At 37.0% G+C, this 27,546-nt stretch overlaps 1 protein-coding gene and 1 long non-coding RNA gene across 2 annotated transcripts in view; one reads left to right on the top strand and one right to left on the bottom strand.

Moving 5' to 3' along the window:
* The window catches only part of LOC132096083 (semaphorin-6B-like), a 113,519-nt gene that overhangs the window by 59,520 nt on the left and 26,453 nt on the right, over positions 1-27,546 (top strand). The window contains exons 2-10 of the mRNA XM_059501221.1: positions 2,400-2,523; positions 6,522-6,636; positions 8,838-8,898; positions 9,059-9,121; positions 16,567-16,665; positions 18,481-18,571; positions 18,885-19,004; positions 25,553-25,641; positions 26,692-26,909. Of these exons, the coding sequence (XP_059357204.1) occupies positions 2,418-2,523; positions 6,522-6,636; positions 8,838-8,898; positions 9,059-9,121; positions 16,567-16,665; positions 18,481-18,571; positions 18,885-19,004; positions 25,553-25,641; positions 26,692-26,909 (962 nt within the window). The 5' untranslated portion in view covers positions 2,400-2,417. The remainder of the gene's footprint in view (positions 1-2,399; positions 2,524-6,521; positions 6,637-8,837; positions 8,899-9,058; positions 9,122-16,566; positions 16,666-18,480; positions 18,572-18,884; positions 19,005-25,552; positions 25,642-26,691; positions 26,910-27,546) is intronic.
* On the bottom strand, positions 6,346-26,697 carry LOC132096084 (uncharacterized). The gene is made up of 4 exons (XR_009422553.1): positions 26,116-26,697; positions 25,551-25,632; positions 9,012-9,096; positions 6,346-6,601 (listed from the first exon to the last, which is right to left on the bottom strand). It is a non-coding gene; the product is annotated as an uncharacterized LOC132096084 (long non-coding RNA).

Genomic DNA, 27,546 nt, shown 5'->3' with positions numbered 1-27,546 from the left:
CTGGCATGAATGCATTAAATTGATGAAAAGTGAAAGTAAAGATATTTTTCAAATAAAAGCTGTTTTTTACATTTCTATTTAAAAAAATAGTAATAATCTTGAAAAAAATATATGGTTATGCAAAGCAATATAAAGAAAAGCAATATAAAGAAAATGTATATGACAACAATGATAGTACAATGAAATGTTTCTTCAGCAGGAAATCAGTATATTAGAATGATACCTGCATGGATTGCATGACACTGAAGACTAGAGTAATGATGTTGAAAATTCAGCTTTGCATCACAGAAATAAATTACATTTTTAAAAGTATTCAAATAGAAAGCAGGTATTTTAAATTATAATAATATTTCACTGTTTTCACTGTATTTGTAATCAAATCTCTGGTGAGCATAACAACTCCAAATCTTTTGAATGGTGGTCTATTCTAAACACATTCCATTGATTTCTTCAACATTCCCTCTTGATTTCAAACTGACTGGGATCTTTCTATACCTTCAACATGATTCTTATCGATATTCATCAAACTGTATTTGCTTTATGAAAAGTCAAAAGTCTGTGCGAGACACTTCAGATTACGTGATGTATGAAGCTTGACTGTGGTTCGCCCTGTCTCGTGTGTGTTTGTGTCAGTAATATACTGCAGGAGGAAGGGTTGACATGTGCTCATAAATTACCCAATTACAGCAATCACGCTGAGCAAAAAAAGAAAAGCACAGATGAAAAAGAGTGTGGAAAAGAAAAGAGCAGATGGTGGCATCGTTCTGGTCCTGCTAAAGCCACTGACCTCTCCTTCCTCCACAGACTCAATGAAAAGTGCTGAAGATGAATTAGTGTGTGTGTGTGTGTGTGTGTGTGTGTGTGTGTGTGTGTGTGTGTGTGTGTGTGTGTGTGTGTGGTCTCGGGTCTCTTCAGTAATATAGGGTTGTCCGTGAAAGAGAAGCCCTCAAGACTCTCATCTGGTTTCTGTCTGAAGGAAGAACTGATTGTTGGAGATGAAAGCTTTTGTTAAACAGTTTTATGCCCCACTTACACTTACCCATAGACTGACGGTTTCCTAACACCCGTTAAAATCATGCAAATCTGTTTTGTTTTACAGACAGGTATTGTGGTTTTTGTAAGTAGTCTGTTCCTCATTAAGTGCCCGAATAAATGTCAAATGTTAAATAATAAACAGCTTCTGTTTCGCCTCATGCTCACGTGGAGTCGCCTGTGCATTTTATTTCATTGAAGGCACGAGGCATGTCTAACACCCAAGACGTCTATGCTCCTTTGTATCATTAATCATTTTTGCACGTATCTTTATAGAGACTGTTTGTGTGTTAAATTTTTAGCTCCAAAAACTGATGTGCTGCCTACCTAGGCAACTTTTTAGGCTTCATATGGGGTGTGTCTGACTTGACATGAAGGTTGTTATAGAAGTAAACTGAAAAGTTTTTTTTTACATTGATTTGGCCAAAATCAGTGCATGGCTCAGTTAGCTCCTGCTGGTCGATGTTGTAACCATACAATTTTGCAGGACATTTTCTGCTAAATACAGTTTTTAGTGTGATTTAAGCCATTAAAAAACTGTAAGATCTGTTATATTATTACAGTTTTTTAATACAATATATTGTATTTATTTATTTAGATTTCTGAGCTATTAGTCTATGAGCTGGAAAATAACTTGCTTTAATAAGATCCTTTGACAAGCTAAATTTTTAAACCGAAATTGTGTTATTTGGTATTATAATGTTATAGCTTTTATTAATATTTTGATTTGGTTTTTATTTTTATGTTTTCATTTAGAATTTATATAAAATTTTATTAAAATTGTTGTTATGCTTTCATATTTTTATATTAGGATTAAGATTTTATTTAATTTTTAAATAAAGTTTAGTTTAAATTTAGTTAAAATGTTTTTTTTTTCAATTAAGTGCTTTAATGTTTTTTGTTGTTGTTTTTGTTTATGTAATATTTATATTTTATTTCAGCTTTATTTCAGTTAACAAAAATTGGTTCTAATAAATTTGATGAATATAAACCTATTGAAAAAATGGCTGACAGAGGAAAATGTTGAATATAAATATATATTTTATTCAATACTGCAGCTAACGATTGATATTGTTTTAGTTTTTTTAGTTTTTTAAATCCACAATTGCTTGCATTATTTACATGTGATATTGCAATTTTGTGGTTATTAAAGCACTGATTTATTAGCTTAGCAACAATTCTCTTATGCTTTCATGTGGAATGGCTTTTTGTGTAACTCAACTGAGTTGTCTATGCAGATTGAGTTCTGCATTAAAAGGAGGTTGTCTATGCAGATAGTGATTATTGAGGCAGTTCACTAGTACTGTATTGGGTTCTTTTCACTGTTTTTCTAAGTTAATGTCATTTCTCTTTTCCTGTCTTCACAGCTGTGGTGTGTCGCTGCCATGGCGACCCTGACCCCCTGCTTTTTACGGATCTTTGCTGTCCTCCAATTGGCTGCCTGCTCATTTCCAGAGGAACCTGGCCCGTTAATCTCCGCCCCTGCTGAGGGTAAGAACACACCCCCTCACCAATTACAGTGTATCAGTTAAACAACTTCAGCAGGTTATTTTTTTCAGTTAGACATAAATGCCAAATTTATGATCTTTTATGTATATACCTTTAGAGCATAACAGCACAATCAGCAGTTACTATTTTTGGCTCATAAATTAGCTTTGAGAAAAGGCACATTAGTTGAATTCCAAACTGTGCCAAGTGTACATGATCATAAGCATAAAAAAACAGTCAGTATCTGGTGTGACCACCATTTGCCTCACGCAGTGCAACACATCTCTTTCACATAGAGTTGATCAGGTTGTTAATAGCCTGTGGAATGTTGGTCCACTTCTCTTCAATGGCTGTGTTGCTGGATATTGGCAGGAGCTTGAACACACTGTCGTATATTTTGTTCCAGAGCATCCCAAACATGCTCAATGGGTGACATGTCCGGTGAGTATGCTGGCCATGCAAGAACTGGGATGTTTTCAGCTTCCAGTAATTGTTTACAGATCCTTAAAAAAAAATGGGCCTGTGCATTATCATACTGCAACATGAGGTGATGGTCGTGGATGAATGGCACAACAATGGGCTTCAGGATCTCATTACGGTATCTCTGTGCATTCAAAATGCCATCGATAAAATGCACCTGTGTTCGTTGTCCATAACATATGCCTGCCCATGCCATATCCCCACCACCACCATGGGCCACTCGATGCCATCGAATGTGAGGATTTGCCCACTCAAGTCGGTTACGGCGTCGAACATCAGTCAGGTCGAGACCCAGATGAGGACAACGAGCATGCATATGAGCTTCCCTGATATGGTTTCTGACAGTTTGTGCAGAAATTCTTTGGTTATGCAAAATGATTGTTGCAGCAGCTGTCCGGGTGGCTGGTCTCAGACAATCTTGGAGGTGAAGATGCTGGATGTGGAGGTCCTGGGCTGGTGTGGTTACATGTGGTTGAGGTTGTGAGGCCGGTTGGATGTACTGCCAAATTCTCTGAAATGCCTTTGGAGATGGCCTATTGTAGAGAAATGAACATTCAGTTCACTGGCAACAGCTCTGATGGACATTCCTGCAGTCAGTATGCCAATTGCACGCTCCCTCAAAACTTGCGACATCCATGGCATTGTGTTGTGTGATAAAACTGCACATTTTATTTTGGCCAGCCTAAGACACACCTGTGCAATAATCATGCTGTCTAATCATCATCTTGATGTGCCACACCTGTGAGGTGGATGGATTATCTCGGCAAAGGAGAAGTGCTCACTAACATAGATTTAGACAGAGAAATAGGCCTTTTATGTACATAAAAAAACTTTTAGATCTTTGAGTTCAGCTCATGAAAAATGGGGACAAAAACAATAATTTAGCATTTATAATTTTGTTTAATGTATATACCATAATATTATTATTTATATATTTATTATTTAAGCTAAAGAAGCTAAATAGATAATACGACTGCTGTTATGTTAATAAAAATAAATACCATTATTTTGTTACTTTTAGTTGAAGTATGTCAGCTGTGCATCAGTGTTATATTAGTATTATTTACATACTATCATAGTATTTTATTATATTATATTATATTATATTATATTATATTATATTATATTATATTATATTATATTATATTATATTATATTATATTATATTATATTATATTATATTATATTAAAATTTAAATCACAATTAATCACACTTTTTTCATTTAAAAGTACTGGTATATGAACAAATGTACAATAACATTTGGGGCCCATTCTTTGTATGTCGCTAACTCAGTTAGCTGGATGTGATTGTTGGCGAATTGGCATGATCTTGGATTATTTGGCTTTTCAAAGCTTTCATTGCAACAGGTCCGTAAACTTTAAACTGCTTGGGAGTGTTCTTTTAAAGTGTTCTTTTAAATTTACACATGGTTAACACGTTGTGGACACGTCGCACTGTTTGTAAATCGTTTTGCACATTAGCGCTCAGTGGATGAAATACACCATATGGCTGTGATCATTTTAAAAGCCTTTTAACATAATGATGTTGGAACAAGCAAGACACAAACTCTGTGTATGTGTGTGTGTACAACGGACCGTATTCCCTACAGATCCCATGAAGCAGAATCAGTGATACTGATGAACAACCACTCATGCGCCTCTAATGATTCAGTAGAGACCAGATGTTAAAGGTCATCCAGCACAATGTAGTTGGTGTTTATGTGGGTAAGGTTTTGTCCCCAAATCACATATGCTGTGAGGTCCTGCCAGTGTTCGCTCTCTGTGAAGAAAACGGCTTAGTAAACATACTAAATAATGTCTTAATGATTAAGTTAAACAGCAGAAAGGGCTAGATTTAGAGGTAGATGAAAGAAATGTCATTATATCAGTGGAAAAACAACAGAAGTCTAAAGAACTAAACAAGAACTAAAGAAGAACTAAACAAACATGGTGGTGCTTGTGTGTGTGTGTGTGTGTGTGTGTGTGAATCAAAGTGAAATAACGTGACCTTTTTAAGGGTTTTCCACACTTAATTGCTCTTTCAAAGCGCACAAAAACATTTAAACCCTTGTGAAATTTGTCCAAACAACTAGAGGCAAAGAACAAGCCAGCAACAACAACAGTATCTCTATCCTTCTCTCCTTATTACAGTGGAATTAATTAGTAGCAGAAACTGTAAGAAATATCATTAGCATTCACGGTAAATATGTGGGTGTCCTCAGGCTTCTCAGATCCATCTGTGGTTTGAGGACACGTTAATGTTGGGGTTTTTTTTTCTGGTAATCTGTTTTCTAATTGTGTTTGACTTCTTTCCACAACATTTGGAAAGCAATTTTCCTTATCTGAAATGTGTGAATGCTCTCTGAAGTGCTAGTGACTCTTTGCACAGCATTTTATACAGGAGGGACTCTATATAAAACTTATCAGCTTTGCTCATGAATATTATTTTAGTTATTTTGTTATGTGCTTTTGTCATTTTTATTATTTATAATAAAAAATATTTTTATAAGTCTAATTTAAATGTATTTTGTTTTAGTTTTATTAATTTTAGTACTTTACCTTATTATACTTATTATATATGCTGTATAATATGTTTTAATTAAAAAAAGTTAATTAGCAAATTACCATGTTTCAATTTTACTTTTAGTTAACAATAACAGTGTTGCGTTGATTCATTCATTCATTCAGAAAAGAAAAGAAAAGGTGATATTTTTCATGGATACCCTGGCTAATCTTTTCAATATAATTTAAGTAAATTAGTCAGCTCTAAAATTACAAAAAATCACCATATAAGTAAATATATCATATTAATATATAACATAAGTTGTCCACATGACACATTCATAATGTGAACAAATCAGCCTTTTCATTGAATCGTTTGTTTTTCAATGAATCAGTTCAGAAACAGACTAAAATATCCATTCATGAATTGAACTGATTCAGTTCTTAAGTTCAGTGGTCCAGTCCAAGTGGTTAACAGTTCACTGTAAGGTATTATCAGTGAGTGATGATGCATATTCCTGTTACAGAAATCTATAATATGGATATACTTGGAAAATACAGTAGCACACAAGTTGTATATTCCAAGCTTGTGATGCTTTTGTGTCCATTGGAAGCCTGAATCTTTATTTTCTATTCATTGTAATCGCTTTGAAAAGAGCAGGCAGAATATTTTACAATAAAATAAAGTAATACAGGTTTGAAAACAACATAAGGCTGTGTAAATATGACATATTTATTATTTTTGAGTGAACTTTCACTTTAAGACAGCTTGTTTTTGGACGAAGACGTTTTTGGACGTGATGTATGTTTTTGTCCTTTCTTCGTGTCTCATAGGTTCTCCATCTTTAACTCTTTTGGGAAAGTGATGGACACATTCCTGCCTGTGTTATAGTGTCTGTTTCATCTATCCATATTTCATATTTTGGCTCTTTTGTTTGGGAGTTCCCATCGCAGCTAGTCATTTTTCCCAATTTTGACTTTCCTCTCTTCTGAATTCTCTCTGGTTCTGTGTTTGTCAGTGGTGAGGCGCTATCCAGTGTTTGTGGGCCGGGCGCATCGCTCTTACACCCGTCAGGAGCCGCTGTATATTCAGACCGTCCTGAAAGTCAACCGCACACTCTACATCGGAGCCAGGTAATGCCAACAATTCAACAATACACACTTCAAATGATAATAGTTCTTTCATTTTTTTATGTTATAAAGTTTATTTTGCATATAGTTGCACATACTGTATTAATGAAGAAGTGAATTATTTTTTGTTGTAATCATTGTTATTTTGGTATTATTAATATATCAATATATTTTTAACTTAGTATTTTAAAAATTGTTATTTAATTAAAACTGTAATATCATATTTGACATGATTTTATTTTATATTAAATATTCAATAAAATGTAATTTTTATATAAATGTTTTAGTTTTATATTTTCACTATTTGTTTTAATTTTATGCTAATCTTGAAATGTGCTTTTGCCATTTTATTGGTATTTTTTAGCATAATTTATTCTTTTTTTTTTCATGATTAGATTTAATTTATTTTTAATGCTGTTTTAGTTCAGTTTGGGTTTTTATTTATTTCCAGTTAATAATTTTAGTGCTTCAACTTGCCATGTCAATATTTCTAATATTTTTGTTTTTCCTCTCATATTTTTAGATTTTAGATTTCAGCTTCATGTCAATTAACCAAAATCTTTGACTATAATTATCTCTAATAACCGTGGTGGTAACTGACAACATTTTAAGTCATCAAGATGTTAATTTGAGCTTTAATGCCACCCACCCTATTCACACAGTAACATCTCCGTTAGGTTTTACATTCTGAATTAATATAACATGAATATAATATCATCTCTGTTATTAAAACCTTTCTATTTTGCTATACCATCTCGGTACCTAAATGGTCTAATGAGAAAATGTCATTACGTTTCAAAGCTCTGACAAGAACACTCCGTCCTTATAGCTCAACAGCATCAGCAGTAAAACAGCATGTTCTCTCCACACAGTCAGAGAGTGAGTCAGTGTGGATCTTGTGATGGGGAATCTGTGTCCAGTTTGACTGGTGTTACTTTTAGTTACATCTTTGAAATGAGTCAGATGGACAGGCCTTCAAAGGGTTTGGACTCCTGAGGGAGTTGACATGTGGTCCTGGTTAGGCGCTGCTTGAAAGTTAAACCCCTGTTCGCTGACCTTTAACCATTACACAGTCGAGCCGCTTAAACGCTTGCTTTCTCTGTAGCTAGAGAACCGATATAGTCTGTTATATACACTCTCTTAGACATTCTGGAGAGTTGAAACTTATAAACCAGTTCCTGTCACCACAAAACTCCAGAGCTGAGAGCTCAAATATAGACCGTTCTCAAAGACAGCTTTTATCAAAACTCTTTAGTGCTTCAGTGTGTTATGTGCTGAAATATATATTCACAGACTTTCTGTTTGTTATTGTTTACATGACTGTTGTTTTGATATTATTTACAGTATATACTATTTAGTACTTAATATTATTTTAAAATATTACCTTAGATTTTTTTATACTATCAGTTATCATTTTAATTTTGAGTACTTTTGTTATGCTTCTTCTTGTGGATTTTCATTTATTTATTTATAATTTCTGTACTTTAACTTCAACATTTCTAATTTTTACATTTAGTTTTACATATACATACATAGATAGATAGATAGATAGATAGATAGATAGATAGATAGATAGATAGATAGATAGATAGATAGATAGATAGACTGACAGACAGACAGATTAACAAAAACAATTATTCATACAGTATGTTTTAGTTAACAATAACAACAAGTACATGGCAGTTGCATTGGTAAATTTACTTAGCAAAATATTAGATTGTTTTAATATGTCTTCAATTATTATTATTATTATTGTTTATTTTTAATTAGTATTAGTATTTTTACTCTTTTTAATGCATAACCCTAATTTATTTTTGGTAGATTTATGCTCAAAACAAGAAAATAGGATAAACCAAAAACATTTAATAAATATTAGATATTTTTACTGAAAATGATTCTCAATACCATTATATATACAAATTTGCTTCTCAAGTAAATGCATTTTTAGTTCATATATTTATTTCATGGATGTTTTTACTGATTACATTTTTTTTTATGTGTGTGCTGTGTTTTGCCTACTCTAAAGTATGTAAAGTATGTGAACTGTGATTCAGTATTTTAATTGTAAATTAAGGCCCATTTTTATTGTTACTGCTAATGCTGGTCTTCGTATATGGGGTGTGTGTGTGTGTGTGTGTGTGTGTGTGTGTGTGTGTGTGTGTGTGTGTGTGTGTGTGTGTGTGTGTGTGTGTGTGTTGCTGCAGAGATGACCTTTATCGAGTGGAACTGGACCATGTGTCTGGAGATGAAATGTTCTACAGCAAGGTGAGGCCTTGTAGTGCTCTCTCTCTCTCTCTCTCTCTCTCTCTCTCTCTCTCTCACACACACACACACACACACACACATAATTGCATGTAAGAACATCTTGCTTATTTCACCTTGAATGTAGGTAATGATTTTACCTTACTCCCTTGTTGTGTCACAGAAAAGGACGTGGGAATCCAATAAGAATGACATCCGCATCTGTAGAATGAAGGGCAAACACGAAGTGAGTGTTCAGTGCCAAATAACACAAAGTTTTTTTCACATTTCACGGCCCTTTTAGCACCGTCTTAGCAAGGAAATCATTCACATCACAGCACTTTGAGTGATTTACTGTTGCCAGGAGCTCGATGTTTCAAACCTGAGGCAGAGCTCATACAAATAACTTCTCCCAGATAGTACACTACAGTAAAATATAAGGATTTGGCTTATTTCTGCAGTTTGACAAGGAACCGTCACTCTTGCCTCTCAGCGGATGCTTTTAGCCTTATTGTGGACGATTACTTACAGCCTTGGTTAGTTTTGGTTTTTATTGAGGGATGTGGATTTTCCTGTTATCTGCTTGTGTTTTTAACTTCTGTGATTCATTCACTTTTATGACTCTGGTTGTTTTATCAAGTACGCTATCTTTTCTACAGCTGATGTGTGTCTAGTGCAACTTGACAGACACTTACAGTTGCATTTATGTATTTAGCAGACACTTTTATTTAAAGTGTCTAACAATAGAGAACAATAGAGCCAACAATATTCATAGTATGCAATGGCAACTTCATTTGAAAAATGTAAAATGTTTTATTTTGTGTGTGGCTACTACCACACATCCTAAATTTCAGAAATATCATCCAAAAATGAACACAGATCTGAAATGAGGTATTTTGATCTTCTTTAATATCTACATCAATATGCAATTTCAGTTATGCGTTTTACTTTATTCCTAGGCAAAGTTAATGATGCTCTTTGTAAATTTTTTTCTTAATGCAGTTACTGTAGTCATACAGTTCATGGAAAGCTGGTGGTAAATGTAATTTTATTGAAAACATTGGGGTACTTTTTGCTATAGCTGGTTGTGTGTCTCCATTGGAAAGAGTATTGGCCATCTACATGCTGGTTTGGTAAAAACAGGTGATATTCTAGCATTACATAATAAACGGCAGAAGTTAAGATGATTTTAAGAGGGCGATTTGACATGTTAGCAGGAGACATAACCTTTATTACAAGAGATCTCTGTTGAGGGATGGATCACGATGAACTAACAACTGATGAGTCATTTAGTGTGGCACGATTCATTGAAATAAAATTTAAACTTTCTTCTTATACTTGTAATGAGAAGCACTTTAAACATTAATACAATTGTTTGACACAATCTGTTTGTTTAAAGCGCTATATAAATAAAAGTGACTTGACTTGACTGCAAAAAAAAAAAAAAGTATAATATCGTATATAATCACAACATTTTGGCCAAATTGTGCTGCCCTACAAACAAGCATAGCAAACCTGGAGTTGTTTTTAATCATATTTTATATAGTGCTGTCAAACGATTAATCACATCCAAAATAAAAGTATTTGTTTACATAATATATGTATGTGTACTGTATATATTTATTATGTATATATAAATACACATGCATGCATGCATAAATTTCAGTTTTTTTAATTATATTATTTGTTATTCAATTTATATTATTTATATAATATTAATTACATGAATATAAATATAGACATGTAAATACATGTAAATGTTTTCAAAATAAAATATATACTATATATGTGTGTATTTATATATACATAATACATAAACACAGTTCACACACACACACACATATATTATGCAAACATAAAACAAACTTTATTTTGAATGCGATTAATCGTTTCACAACCCTAATTTTTAAACGCCAACTGTTTGTTTGTTTTTTATCAGAAAATAATTGATTGTTTTCCCTAAAGTGATTAGTGATTCTCTCTCTTTTTTTGTTTTGTTATTAGTGTATTGTATTTGAATTAGCATAATGACATCATGCTTTTAGCCATAGATAGTTTGATTAAAAAAAAAAAATTATTAGTCGTTTATTAGTCGTTATTAACCGTTTTTTTTTAGCATCCTGCTATGAGTATTGCATTTTTAAGTCAGCATGAATGGAAAAATCTTTATCTTTTGAAAGCACATCTCGAGTCCCATGTATTCTGCAACTTAAGTTTATTTTGAAAATGTGTGTTTTTTTCACATCCCTTGATCTGCCCTGCCCAAATAATTCTCCTGAACTCTTTGTTCAATTTTCTTTTTTACTTTAGAAGATTTGAGAGTTTGCGAAGGCCTGTTTTTTCAAGCCGCATGCAGTCGGTTCTCACGTCTGAATCTCAGCCTCGATTGTTTCTCTCTTTGATGTTTTTGTGATAAATCTGTTCTTGTTCTTCAGTTAAGAAGCTAATAACCTTCTTCCTTCTGCCCACCTTCATAATGTAAGAGTCGTGCTTTCCCGCTCTTTCGCAAACCAGGCCGTTTTAATAGATGTGTATGACTGCAGGGGAGAGAACTTCAAGGGACTGAGTGTCAAACCTGGACAAGGATTATTGTTTGGCAAGAGGGAGCTTACAAATTAGACCTGTCTGCCACCCACCCACATGTTCGCTCAAATCTGAAACATCAAACACGCACCTGTGAATCTCTGCCTCCGGCAAGTTCTGCAACAGGCTCTCATGCTCTCTGCTTCTCACTTTCTCTTTCTTGCTATTGTGCATTGTTTTTGTTCGTGATCGCTAATTACCTCAAACTATAAACCGGTTTTTCACAGCATTCGCCTCTAATTGTGTGAGATTGACAGAATATAAGCACAGACGGAATGGAAATAAGTCAGTTTGAGAGACATGTCCAATTAACCGTCCCTCTGTCAGAGATCTGACCGCACACCTCCACACACCACTTATAGCAGACCTAAAACTGAAGCCAGGTTTTGCACTTCATATGCTCTGGAATAAGATTAGGTGGACTTTAGAAAGTGCTGTCAGATGAAATGTGTTTGATCTGATGTAGCATGTGTTCCTGCAGTAATTGTGTTCTGCTGCTTGATTTAAGCTGACATGATTTCATAATGAGGGAGGAAATTCAATATCCTTATTCTGACTCCTCTCTCTCACACACACACACACACACACACACACTTACTACAGTGAGGATCTGTAAATAGCACTGTGTTCATGTGAAGAGAATTATTGTTAAAACTAAGACAATTAAAATGTATTTTTGTTAATTGAAATAAAGCTGAAATAAAAATAAACATAAAATGTATATATTAAAAATATAAATTATACTTATATAAATAAAAAAAAATTGCCTTGGCAGTTAAGTGAAAAGTAATGAATTAGAAATAGAAAATGACAACTGAAATAAATTCATTTAATACAAATTGAAATATTTGAAAAGTAATTAATAAAAAAAACAATCACATAACACATTTACTATAGAACCTAATTCAAATGAAATCTAAAATGATGAAAAACACTTCAACAAAAATAATAATAATAAACATATATCAAGTATATAAAGGTATATAATCATGGAAGTGTTACATACATTATCAATAAACATAAAACGTAAATTTAATGAAAAGATTTTTTTTTTAAAGTAATAATAATGACAAAATATATAAAAAAAAATTTAAGCAAAATTTAAATGAAAACTGAAATATTAATTAGATGGAAACTGAAAATAAGAAATGTTGCATTGGTCGTTGACAGAAATATAATAAGCCAAATACTGAAATAAGTAAATCTAAGTAAAAACAAAATAAAAATGGCATAATAAAAACAAATTACTAAAACACTGAAACACTGAAACAAAAACTAAAAACAAGTGAAAATGTTGCTTTGCAAACAAGTGAAATGTCTCAACAAATAAGTTAAAATATAAAATTTGTCAATTGAAAACTGAAATAAATGTATTAAATCTAAATAGAAATAAAAATTACAAAATCGCGGAATTACTAAAACTTTAACCAAAATGATAGTTTAAGCATTAGCATTGGCAGAAGTGCATTAAATCACAATAACATCTTAAGAGGTGGATAAATGGATCATTCATAATTCATATGAAGACGCAGGAGTTGAATTACTGCGTTTGGCTGTCACTCGTGCAGTTTTGATTGGCTTTTATGAAGTGCAAGATAAACAGATTTCTACAGAAATAACACAGTGTCTATAGCAAGATCACATCTGCCGCCTGTGATGCTCCTAAAGGGAGTATAGAAATGTGTGTGTGTGAGATGTGATAGATACAATCACATCCTCTCCAGTATCTGTTCTCGCCTCTCGTTGAGTTCCAATTGTCTTTTTTATTGGCTTGAAGGGCACTGCAGGAAGAGGACTTCATTTGGGGGTCGTTCTGAATGAAAATGAGCAACGGGGTCCCTTCATGAGCGATTCACTGAATATCTTTTCCTCGGCCATGAAGAAAATGTTATTGCTCTGATATTGCTGTTTTATAGCTCAAGGCACTTGAGCAGGTTTGTCTCAGATGTCTTGACAAAAATGTCTTAGGAGGAATAAAACAGACACAGTGAGATAATTGTTAGGAGCTATAAAACTGCAGGAAAAAGTATGTGAATCTTTTTATTTTATTTTTTTATTTATTTTTTGAAAGCATTTAAATTTGATCTAAACTTCAGCTTGTTGTGTGTAAACATACATATTTACTCTATTCATGTTTACACATTTTTCTCTTGTGTATGTTCCTTGTTCCGTGACATTAAGTAATTAAACAATTTTTTTTTTTGTTAATGGAACATTTTATAAAACCTTCAAGCTAAATATTGCATATGTTTTTTTTTTTGTTGAATATCATATTTAATGCATCAGACTTGAGAGATGAACAAATCAATTTTCTTTAAAAGCCTGATGATCATATTTGATATTGATACTCATATTTTAACATGATTCTTTTCAAATTCTCCATTATATATGGACAATCAAGTTGCTTCTGCCCAATAAGCGTTCATCTTGAAATATTACCAACAACATAAAAGTTATTATGCTTACTTTAGAAAAATCAGTAAAAATTACACAATAAAAAGGTACATAAACCATGAACTGAAGGTGGGTGTTTTTACAATTATACTAAAAGGCTTTTTACTTTCTAAAACATCTAAACCGTCAATCAGACAACAGAAGGCATGCAGTAGGCTAGATGGTTTACAACAAGCTTTTCAGCAAATTTTTGATCCTTTAGACAAATCCTTTGTACGAATCTTTATATGGTTAAGTACTAAATGTGCCGTAATCTGACAGCAAGTGATTTTGGTGCAGAAAGAAGTGAAAAGCAATTGGAGTGGGAGGAACATGCAGAGAGAGAACAAGGAGTGGTGAGGAGTGAGGAAGGTGAGAAGAAAGAAAGCAGAGTGAGGGAGTAAGGGACTTTGATCAGAGCAGAAAGGAGTCTGCCGGGGTACGGGAATCGTATACTGCCTTGTCACACGCTCTGATCTGAAGGATAAATCTTGACACTTTTTTGATGGTGTTTCACAGAGACCTGAAGCACATGTGCTCTTCCCCAGAGCGAAACCTGCTTTTTATACCTCTGACAGGAGTACAGATCGACCCGCGTGCAAACCTGCATCTCTGATGAATTCAATTTTACAGTTTATGAAGCGGAACGTAAGATCTCCCCACCCCTGCAGAGAGTTTACAGCACACTCATACAGCTGGGCTGTTCTGCTCATGTTCAGCTGGATGTTTATGATGAACCTGAGTCCGGAGAGGAATAGATGGGCTTCAAGACAACGTGGCACCAAAATTGAGCTTATTTTCTTTCTTACTAAATCTCCTTAGTCTTAATTTAGTCTTCGTTAGTGCACATTATACTCATGAAAAATGTCCATCAACAAATCAGTTTACTCAGCTAAAACAGATTTCCTATCCTGATTATGTAAGCAAGGCCTTGTGGGCGGGGAAACATAATATTAACCAACTAGATATTGAGTGTTGCTTGTATGTGCAAAACATCGAATGAAAGGGGCTCTGGGTGGAATTTTCCAGTAGGTTGCTAGGACTTTGCTAGGAGTTTGCTGGGGCCAGTGTTGCCAAATCCAGCCAAATTGGTCCACTTTTTTTATTTTATTTTTTTTACTGTTGCCACAGGTTGCTTATTTAGTCTTGGGATGAAGCAAACCACCCTGTCCCCTGGAATGCAATTTCAAACTTTTGAAATGAAAGATACATCAAAACAAGATGTGCAATCAAGAAATAATATTTGACTAAATTAATGAATTACGTTTGACACTGAATGCATGTGCATTGCATGCGATCACTGGCATCAGTTGCAAATATTAAACATTTAGAAAAATCTTACACAAAAAAACACATACAGCGGGAAGAAGCTGGCAGTGTTGATATGGGAATGTAAGAGCATACCTCAACATATCTTTCACAGCATCCAGGTGGAAATAATCACGATAATAAGAGGTGAAAGGTTGCGTCATTTTATATGCTCTCACTCTCACGCACAGACTACAGCTTATCAAAAATTAAAAGATCCCTGTCCTTCTTGCTATTCAAACACATGCACACACATGCTGTAAGTCGATCTGTCGCTAGGGAGTATGTGTTTAATGCTGTGAGCAGCTTGAACACATTTATAATGACATCTCTTGTGCAAACACATGCACACAGCGAACGGTGGACATGTAACAACACATAGACCCTCGGAAGTCCTGCTAATCACCTCAAAGAGCCTGACCTCAGTGTCTGCACCCTCGGGTTTCAGCTCCACCAGGAGGCCCAGTCAAACTCCATGGGCAGAGCAGTGAATGGGCCCTATGGTGGAGCTGCTCGATGGGGCCCACATGCAGGGGTTTTAGCAAAATACACAAAACCACTTCAAAAGTTCCATTGATGTCCGTCAGGGAACAAAGGCATTCCTGATGCATGAGTGTTCACAGCTGGCTATCCAGTAGCTTTCAGGACTGCTTTTATAGCTGGACCCACGTCGTGATGCATTCAAGTCCAGCTACTTCCTGTTTCTGTGCTACACAAAGACGTGCAGCAACATTGTGCAAATCTAGTCCAAATACCATGTAAAAACCTGGAGAAAATTAATATTTGTTGATGATGCCCACAGTGTGGGCTCTGTGGTGGAGCTGCAAGCATGGACCTACTTCTCTGCTGACTGTCTTCCAAAACAAACACAGTGCTCAATATAATGATGTCTGGGGGAAAATGACTTGTGAAGCTGGGTCAATATTTACAGCCTTATTCTTTTATCCGTTGAACTCTACCCTTTCATGTCTGACCCAATGCTGTTTTTGTTCATCTCTCTCTCCTTCACCCAAATTTTAATTAGCATTCAAATGACTTTGTTAAATGACATGAAAGTCAAATGCTGCCAAGTCACTGTGATTCAAAGTAAAATACAGAGAGTCTGATATTATCACTGCTGTTTCCACACAATAATTATTATGTACTGTATAGTGCTTTCTATAGTGTTTATTAATTTTGAGATAACATAATTATACAAACTCTCTCTCTCTCTCTCTCTCCCTCAGTTTTAAGCCTAAAACATTTTGTTTATTTTCAGGTTTTTGTTTATATGTTGAAACCTCAAATCTCAAATTTGACAAGAATAATGAATATTTTTTAAGTTTAATACAAGAGTAATTCTTATCTTTTTCTCTGTGTTTCCTTAAGGAGGAGTGTCGTAATTATATTAAGGTGTTGTTGAGCCATGATGGAGGGCTGTTTGTGTGCGGAACAAATGCTTTCAACCCGCTGTGTGCCAATTACACGGTGAGTGTTCCTCAATGCCTGCAGACTTCACCATCTCCCCTGTGTTTACCGCAGCAAACATGTAGAGTGTGTAAAGCACAATTCTACACAAACAACACAAGGTTCAGTTCTGTTCATCTGTCTATATGTGGAAGAAATTCAACAGGAGCTCGTTATTTTTTGAAGCAAAACACTTGGTTAAATAATGCTGTGTATCGCTGATTCAGTTACATATTCTGTGTTGTTTGCATCATGTCACCCACCTCACAGTTTTACTACTAAACTGAATACAGTTCAGTCATTAAAAATGTGTGAGTCATATCCACTGAATCATTAGAAAGAATCGGTTCAGTTGAACTCATACATGCATGTTTACAATGCATTAACAATAATGAAAGTGGATCAGCATGGATGGAAGGCCAATCGCCTTAATGATTAAAATTCAGTAAATAGATGCACATAATTACATTGGAGGCTTCTGATGAGATGATGCTAATTTGAATTGAATCAGAAGTATGAATGCATTTTTAAATTGTTTTGGGAGTGAATCTTTTAGGAGTCTGAATTATATCACACCAAAATCGAAGGGCAAAAACTGAGTTTACAATTAATCACGAATAATCACATAAAAAATTAAAGTTTTTGTTTACATAATATATGTGTGTGTGCTGTATATTATGTATATATAAATGCACACGCATGCATGCATATATTTAAGATTTTTTTTTTTTACATTTATATAGAAAATATATTTATATTTGATATAAATATTTTCAAAATATATGCTGTTGTCACGATCATTAGATGGAGTGCCCATGAACTTCAGTAGAGGGCACTCCACTCAGGAACATTCCACCCATCAACCACCAGATGTCACTTGGACACTAGCACCTCTCATACTGTTGCACCACACCTGAACTACATTCCCCATGAGTCACTGCATCATAATCACCTTGCCACACCTGCACCTCATTTACACACACATAAAAGCAGCACAATCACTCTCACTCACTGCGAAGTCTTGTTTAGCCTGTCTGACATTTCCGAGCGTTTTTCCTAGTGTTTGTTCGCCCTGTGTATGATCTTCGATTGTTTAAACTGACTCTGATTCTCTGCTGCCTGCCCTGATCTCTGCTTGTTACCGTTTATGATTCTGGATATCCCTAACATACCTGATGCCATTCCTGATTTCTGCTTGTATGACCATTCGCTTAATAATGTTTCTGCACATGGATCCGAATGCCCCTGACTCCCTGATACAGCTGTATGTGTGTGTATTTATTCTTACATAATAAATATACACAATACACCCACATATGTTATGTAAACAAAAACTTTTATTTTGGATGAGATTAATCGCGATTAATCGTTTGACAGCTTAAATGTTCAGTTGGTCATATGGTATTTAATGTTTCATCTTCTTAATGCATATATTTTCTTTTGAACTTGTGGTGAAATTTCACAGGGATACTTCACGAGCTCACCCTTTTGTTGCGAGCAGATTTTCAGGCCACATCTTCAAATCGTTGTTTTTACGGTATATTACAACATCAGAGCTGATTTATTGCTTCATATAAAACTGAAAAGGTCTTTCTGGAGACAGTTTGGTAGGTTCGTTTTATTTGTGAGATAAATCGTCACGCACTACAGTTGTGTTTGAAGTCTCTCTCACACATGCACACGCTCACTAACACTCTCGACTGTTTCTGGGAGCGTGTAGAAATGATAACAGCGCTCGTGAATGTGTTTGGAGATGTGTGTGGTTTATAACAGCTATCATCCTCTAAGAGTGTCATATTCTGTCCTCACAAACAGTACGTGTGTGTGTTTGTTCAGAGAGACACTCTGGAATTGGTTGGCGAGCCCATCAGTGGAATGGCCCGATGTCCTTATGATCCCAAACACGCTAACGTGGCTCTGTTTGCAGGTAACTGACTGTCTTTTGTGGCTATGTAATGACTCTAACTCACATTATATACATAATGGACTGATTTGTTTAGCACTTTTGAATCTGTGATAATAAGAGCTGTACACCCAGTGGATACACAGCATAATAATGTTTAATTACACCTAATTTATAGCTGTTTTATTTGCCTTCATAAATGTGTTTAACCACATCTTCTTAACATCGTTAAGCTCAAGGACTTTCTGTTCGAGCCTTTTGCCACATATATCATCATGGCACAATGTCGATGCTCACTTCTGGTTATTGGCCGCTGACCTCTGCTGTTTGACCTCAGAGGGCAGCTTGTTCACGGGGACAGTGACTGACTTCCTGGCCATCGATGCTGTCATTTACCGCAGTTTGGGAGAGAGTCCAGCCCTACGCACGATCAAGCATGATTCCAAATGGTTCAGAGGTACTGTTTCATATATAAAATAAAACCATAAATGTTTGGGTTTAAATGGTCCATCTATGGTATCACCGGTTTACTTCACTCATTTATTCATACATAATACATATACACAATACACCCACATATGTTATGTGAACAAACTTTTATTTTAGATGCGTTTAATCGTGATTAATCGTTTGACAGCTTAAATGTTCAGTTGGACATATGGTATTAACGGAGCCCCGCACATGACATGCAGGAAAAAAATATTAGGCTAAATTGTGTGCACGATTTACTAATTCGTTCCCTCAATGTACTAAAACGTGCACACGATTACTATTGCATTCCCTCGATCTACTATTTTGTTCACCCGATTTATAAATTCTGCGCACGATTTACTAATTCGTTCCCTTGATTTGCTAAATCATGCGCATGATTTAGCAAATCGAGGGAACGTAATAGTAAATGAAGGGAATGCAATAGTAATCGTGTGCACATTTTAGTACATTGAGGGAATGAATAAGTAAATCGTGCACACAATTTATTTATTTTTTCTTGCATGTCATGTAGGTATTTAATGTTTCATCTACTTAAATATAAAGGTTTGTTATTGGCATTGATGGTTTCTTTAAGAACATCCAAAGAACCTTACGGTCACACAAAAGGTGTCACAACCGGGACTAGAACCCAGAATGTGTTGTTGGTAGCCCAATGCTCTAGCCACTACACCACAGAGCAGTATAGACCCAAGTTGCAGAGAACCACACAAGGCAGGATTGAAGAAAAACAAACAGTCTTTACTTAGTGTCCTTCTTGAATAAACATAAATTAAAGCTTCCAACTAAGCAGGTCAAAGTTCTGAGTAAAAAGTCTCTCGAAGAAATCAAAACATAGAGCCAAAGGACCTGTCTGAACAAAAGAACTTCAAGACTGAGCAAAGATACAAATAAATGCAGGTCTTCTATATGCCCACACATACACACTAAAAAGCCAGGCACAGGTGATATCATTGAGGTAATAATTAACAGGTAATCAGGAAGAAGTTGTGGAAGGTCTTGTGCTCTCGGTTTCCCTCTGCTGGACAGACCGTGGTGTGACAGTGCCCCCCCCCCCCCTGTATGGCCGGCTCCAGACGGCCCAGGACGGTCAGGATGCAGGTGATGGAATGTATTGATCAAGTCTGGGTCCAAGATGTGTCGTGCTGGCACCCAGGTACGCTCCTCAGGCCCATATACCTCCCAGTCGACCAGGTAGTGAAAACCACGGCCACGGCGTCTTGAGTCTAACAGTCTCCTCACTGTATACGTGAGGCCACCTTCTATAACACGAGGGGGGGGAGGGACAGGACCTGGGGGAGACAAAGGAGAGGTTACTACAGGTTTCAGTTGAGAAACATGGAAAGTAGGTCTTACTCTCATCGATCTTGGTAGAGCAAGCTGGTATGTAACAGGATTGACCCTTCTGGTGATCTTGAATGGACCAACAAATCTTGGGGCAAGTTTTTTGGACTCAACTCTTAAAGGCAAATCCTTAGCTGAGAGCCAGACCCTTTGTCCAATTCTGAAGTATGGAGTCACCCTTCTTCTCCTGTCAGCATACTTCTTGTAGCGAGTTGAAGCACTTTTCAAGGCCAAGTGAGCCCTTTTCCATGTCTTTCTGCACCGTTCAACAAATTTTTTAGCACTAGGGACTCCAACCTCTATTTCTTGACTGGAGAACAATGGTGGCTCAAATCCAAATTGACACTTGAATGGGGATAATCCAGTGGAGGAGCTGCGTAAGGTGTTGTGTGCCAGCTCTGCCCATACAAGGAACCGACTCCAAGAGGATGGCTGATGGGATGTGAAGCAGCGAAGATATTTCTCCAACTCCTGATTCACCCATTCTGTTTGGCCATTTGACTGAGGGTGGAAACCTGAAGAGAGACTGACAGAAGAGCCAAATAGAGACCAGAATGCCTTCCAATAGCGAGACATGAACTGGGGACCCCGATCCGTAAAGATGTCCACAGGAATTCCATGGATCCTTACAACATTTTGAAGGACAATGTCAGCGGTCTCTTTAGCAGAAGGAAGTTTAGGTAACCGAATAAAATGTGCAGCTTTAGAGAAGCGGTCCACCACCACCAGTACAACAGTGTTACCTTCAGATACTGGCAAACCCGTGATAAAATCCATGGATACATGAGACCAGGGACGTTGAGGGATTGGCAGTGGGTGTAGAAGACCGGCAGGGCGCTGATTAGAGGACTTCTGTTGAGCACAGACTGGGCAGGCTTGTACAAAAGATCGGACCTCTCTTGACAACTCTGGCCACCAAAACAGTCTCTGAATAAACTCCAATGTCCTCTTTACTCCTGGATGTCCAGCAAGGGAGGAGGCATGACCCCACTGAAGGACCTCAGATCTTGCTTCCTTGGGAACAAACAAACATCCTGCTGGAACCTCATCAGGAATGTGCACGCCATGTAGCGCCTCACGGACAGTATCTTCGATGGGACCGGCGAATAGGTGCCAGGGAATGATGAATTCTGGGGAACGGTCCTTCTGGGAGCAATCATACTGCCGTCATAAGGCATCAGCCTTTACATTCTTTGATCCAGGTCTATAAGAGATCACAAAATTGAAACGGGTAAAAAAGAGGGCCCACCTAGCCTGACGAGGGTTAAGGCGCTTAGCCTTCTGTAGATAGGACAGGTTCTTATGGTCTGTCCACACAATGAAAGGATGCTTGGACCCCTCTAGCCAGTGGCGCCACTCTTCTAGTGCTAGTTTCACAGCTAGGAGTTCTCGGTTACCCACATCGTAATTTCTTTCTGCTGAAGACAGGCTTCTGGAAAAGAAGGAACATGGATGAACCTTGTTATCTGTAAAGGACCTCTGAGAGAGCACTGCTCCTACTCCCACTTCAGACGCATCCACTTCAACAATAAAAGGTAATTCAGGGTCTGGGTGTACCAAGATTGGGGCAGAAGAAAACAATTTCTTTAACCTGTCAAAAGACTTCAGCGCTTCAGCAGTCCAGTGAATACGAGTGGGTGAACCCTTCGTAAGAGCGGAAATGGGTGCTGCAATTGTACTGAAGTTACGAATAAACCTCCTATAGAAATTGGCAAAGCCAAGAAATCTCTGTACCTGCTTCAGGGTTTTGGGCTGGGGCCAGTTTGTGATGGCAGATACCTTCTTTAGTTCCATGTGGATGCCTTCTTGAGAGACAACATAGCCTAGGAATGAGACTCGAGACACATGAAACTCACACTTTTCAAGCTTTACAAAAAGATGATTCTCAAGTAGCTTCTTCAGAACCTGTTGGACATGGTGAATATGTTCCTGTAGAGAGTTTGAGAAGATTAATATGTCATCTAGATAGACAAACACAAAACGATTCAACATCTCCCTCAGGACATCATTAATGAAGGCTTGAAACACAGCTGGGGCATTAGCTAATCCAAAGGGCATGACTTGGTATTCCCAGTGGCCAGTTGGAGTACTGAAGGCTGTTTTCCATTCATCACCCTTCCGAATACGTACCAAGTTGTACGCACTCCGCAGATCTAATTTAGAAGAAATCTTAGCTTTCTGAAGCAGTTCAAAAGCAGATGACATGAGTGGGAGAGGGTAACGATTCTTGAAAGTTATTTATTGAGCCCACGGTAGTCTATGCAAGGTCTAAGGCTACCATCTTTCTTGGGGACAAAAAAGAAACCAGCACTAGCTGGTGATGTTGATGGGCGAATGAAACCAGTCCTTAAAGCATCCTGAATATATTCATTCATGGCTTTAGTTTCTGGGGCAGAGAGGGAATAAAGATTACCTCTAGGAGGGAGTGTGCCAGGCAGGAGGTCAATGGCACAATCATATGGTCTGTGAGGTGGTAGTTTGGTAGCGCATTGTTTGCTAAACACTTCTTTCAACTCATAGTATTCAAGGGGCATAAGTGTCAGATCTGGTAGATTATTCAATGAACAAACACTCACCTCTTCAATAGCTGCTAGAATTTCTTTATTCCCAGCCACAAAGGAAGCAGGAGAGGTGCAGGAGTCCCTACATGCTGAACCCCAGTCAAGGAGAGTTCCCGAGGTCCAGGAAAATTGAGGGTTGTGAAGCCGCAACCAGGGGTAACCAAGGATAAGGGGTTCTCTGGAAGACTCAATAAGATAAAAGGAGATTGTTTCTCGATGGTTAGCTTCAATGGTTAAACATAGAGGAACGGTTCTAAACCTAATCATTCCAGACCCAATAGGCCTGCCATCCAGGGCTTCAACTTTCCAGGATGCAGGACAAGTCTCATAGGGGATACACATCTTCTTTGCCAGTTCAATGTCCAAAAAATTGTCAGCCACACCTGAATCCACAAATGCCTTCAATGATATTATCTTCTCTTTTGCATCCCCCCAAGTAAGGGTAGCTGACAACAGTAAACGGGAGTGAGGAGTGTTAAACTGGGCAGCTCCACTCGCTAAGGTCCCCACACACCCTAGCGAGCCTTGGCTTTTAACGCTGAATCAGGGCAGGAAGAGCGCATGTGGCCAGTACCTCCACAGTAGAAACAACGACCCTCTCTCATGCGTCTCTCTCTCTCTTTAGGTGATAGGCGAGTCCTGCCCAGCTGCATTGGTTCTTCCTCTGTCTGTTGGTTGAGATGAACAATTTCTGGTACATTTGTAGGTGACAACATGGGCATGACTTGGGGAGAGCAACGTTCTCTTCTCCTCTCACGAATACGGTTATCAATGCGGATGGCCAAGGTTATGAGTTCCTCCAGACTTGAACCCCAGTCTCTACTGGCTAATTCATCCATAACATCTTCAGAAAGGCCACGGTAGAAGGTTGAGAGAAGAGCCTCTGAATCCCATTTACTCTCAGAAGCCAGAGTACGGAAATCAATGGCATAATCAGCCACAGATTGATGCCCCTGGTGTAGGTCAAGCAACCTTCTTGCAGCCTCACGGCCACTGACTGGATGGTCAAACACCTGTTGGAGAGTCTCTGTGAACACCTTTAGATCTGAGCAAATGGGGGACTGTTGTCTCCAAAGAGCTGAGGCCCAATCCAGGGCACGATCACACAACAGGGATATTATATATGCAATCTTAGCCTTCTCAGAAGCAAAAGAAGAGGGTTGGAGTTCAAAAATCAGAGAGACTTGAGTCAAGAAACCCTTACAGGTCTCATAGCGCTGAGGGGCTGGGATCTTGGGTTCCTGGGAAATAGGTGCAGCTATTGGTGGCGGATCTGGGGCCGGTGCTGCCACAGGTTCTCTAGGCAAGTGGGCTTATAGTTGTTGCAGAGATTCCCCAATCTGGTTAACAGCATCTGTCAGCCTCTGTAGCTGTGATGCATGTGTTCCAAGCAATACTCCCTGTTTACTAAGGGCCCCATGAATCTGTTCAGCCTCTGCTGGGTCCATCATTTTGCTGGCTCAGTCTTGCTGTCACAACCAGGGCTAGAACCCAGAATGTGTTGTTGGTAGCCCAATGCTCTAGCCACTACACCACAGAGCAGTATAGACCCAAGTTGCAGAGAACCACACAAGGCAGGATTGAAGAAAAACAAACAGTCTTTACTTAGTGTCCTTCTTGAATATACATAAATTAAAGCTTTCAACTAAGCAGGTCAAAGTTCTGAGTAAAAAGTCTCTCGAAGAAATCAAAACATAGAGCCAAAGGACCTGTCTGAACAAAAGAACTTCAAGACTGAGCAAAGATACAAATAAATGCAGGTCTTCTATATGCCCACACATACACACTAACAAGCCAGGCACATGTGATATCATTGAGCTAATAATTAACAGGTAATCAGGAAGAAGTTGTGGAAGGTCTTGTGCTCTCGGTTTCCCTCTGCTGGACAGACCGTGGTGTGACAAAAGGTGCTTCATAATGGAAAAAGGTTCTTCAAATAATTAAACTTTTCTTCACACTAAAAAGAACTGTTCACATGAAGTGGGGTTTATTTTGTAGATTTCAAAATAGTTTCAGGAAGCAGCTCACAGCACTGAATTCTGAGTGTGATTTCACACCAGACACACCGAGAGCTTTAACAAAACCATTTTTTTTTTTTTTTTACCTGTGTTGTTTTTCACAAATATGCGAGACCTTGTAACCACGGGAAACTGCACAGAGCTCTTGGAGCCTCATTCAGATGAGAATAGGTGGATGAGTGTATAATTTAGAGCTCTCTGTTTGAACTTTGGAGAGCTATGAGTTGAATATCATTGAGGGAGTGAGACCGACATCCGTATGGAGCTGCAAAGACCTGCATCTGCTTTCTAAAACACACAACACTCAAGGAGAGAGAGGAGAGGCTAAGACCTCCGAATGTCCTCTCTTCACTCTCTTTGCTTTATTTAAGAGGACATGCATGTTTAATGAGGACTATCTCAGCCTCATTCAGTTCTCTTGCTGTATATCTCCTTCTCTCCCCGCCTCCCTCTGGGACTGTGCATATGTTGTTTGTTCAGATGAAATGTCTTTATAATGACTGATGAGTGTTTACTTATTTGAGCTGCACTTTCTCCATAGGACGCCCTCAGACTGAAAAATGAAAGCCTGTGTTTGTGTATGTGTCTTACAGAGCCTTATTTTGTGAGCGCCGTGGAATGGGGGCCTCATATCTACTTCTTCTTCAGGGAGATGGCCATGGAGTTCAACTACCTGGAGAAGGTAAGAAAGAGAAGTTTTCGTACTTTATTTGTTTAAAAATACAGTAAAAAAAAAAGTTTAATAATGTGAACTATTATTACAATTAACAGGTTTCTGTTTGAATGTGATATAAAATGTCATTTATTTCTGTGAATTTCTGGCATCATTACTCCAGTCCTCATTGTCACATGCTCTTTAAGAAATCATTCTAATATAGTGATTTAATTATAATATAATATAAATCAAGGTTGTATTATCGTACTCCTAACTTGCACATTAATATACAGTATGATACTCCATGAATAGCTATCAATGACAATTCAGTATTGAGAAACTTGATAGTGCTCCGCCCATTAATCAGAGGTCAGCCAATCATAACACTTTAACATTGACATCACATTAAAGGTACAGTACTGTAAAGATCTGGTATCGATGGAATTTTAGTTTGAAGAAGTAGTTTACCCAAAAATGAAAATTTGCTGAAAATATACTCACCCTCAGGCCATTCAAAATGTAGATGAGTCTGGTTCTTCGTTGGAACAGTCTTTCTAATGTAATGTAGCATTATATCACTTCCTCAACAGAGGATCCTCTGTAGTGAATGGGTGCCGTCAGAATGAAGAGCTAATAAAAACATCACAATAATCCACACCAATCCACTCCATCAATTACTATCTTGTAAAGCAAAAAACTGCATGTTTATAATAAACAAATCCATTATTAAGACTTTTTTCTTCACCTGGCTAAAATACCAGTCATCTATCCATTAATATTGCTTTCTCCATTTCCTTTAATTGAAATGGAAGTGAGAAAATGGTTTGGGTAAAACTAAATTATGACCACTTTTGGCACAAGAAGCCTTAAACAACTTTATACTTGGACTGTAAAAAAATAAAAAATTAAAATTAAATGCAGTAGAGCCCCTATTGCAGTAGAGGTTTTTACACCATTGAAGTGTGAGGTTGAAAAGCAGTTCTCCAGTGAATAGTCACTTTGATTGTAGCACTGAATAGAGGCTGTGTGTAATAAAAACTGAACTGTGTTCTTTTTGAATATGTGTGTGTGCATTAGGTGATGGTGTCCCGTGTTGCACGTGTGTGTAAAGGTGATTTGGGCGGCTCTCAGCGGGTGTTGGAGCGCCAGTGGACGTCGTTTCTGAAAGCGCGTCTGAACTGCTCGATCCCGGGAGACTCGCACTTCTACTTCAACCTGCTGCAGTCCACCAGCCCCATCATCCGCATGCAGGGCAGGGACGTCATCCTGGGGGTCTTCTCAACACCCTCCAACAGGTACACACATCCATACAGGAGGAATCCTAAAGAAGACTTTTATGATCATTTGCATTATAGTGGAACAATCTGTGTGAATGAATGATGAATGCAGATGAGACAGTAATGTGATTCAACAGCCCTGATGCAAATAAGGACAAAATCCTTAGAGAAGGGTATTTCCTCAAATCATATTGGCACCATTTATTGTCTTATCAGTCTTCATTCCCAGATCTCTCTGGTTACTATTATTTGTAAAGCACTGTAAAGGCGAATTTCTTAAGAGTTTACCTGGTTTATATTCCACACCAAAGCCAAAAGAAAGAAAATGTTTATTTTATTTTATTTAAGATCATAAATATATGATATTTATTTTATGACAACAATTATATAATAATTCTATATTTAATTTTGTTTATTTTCATGTCAGTAATATCCTGCAGCAAAAAATAATGTTGTATAATTCTTATAATTATAATGAAAATTTTTTTAAATCTAGTCACAGTAATTAAAACAAAGACAAATAATGATTAATTTTATTATTTTATTTTATGATAATTAAGTATATTTTTCCCATAAAAATTCTCATCTAATTCCAAGTGCAGTAATTAAATAACAATAATTATATACAATGATATATGTTGCTGCTTTTAAAATA

Source organism: Carassius carassius, chromosome 20 (assembly GCF_963082965.1).
Source record: "Carassius carassius chromosome 20, fCarCar2.1, whole genome shotgun sequence".
Taxonomy (NCBI): Eukaryota; Metazoa; Chordata; class Actinopteri; order Cypriniformes; family Cyprinidae; genus Carassius; species Carassius carassius.
This window is presented reverse-complemented; position numbering and strand designations above follow the sequence as displayed.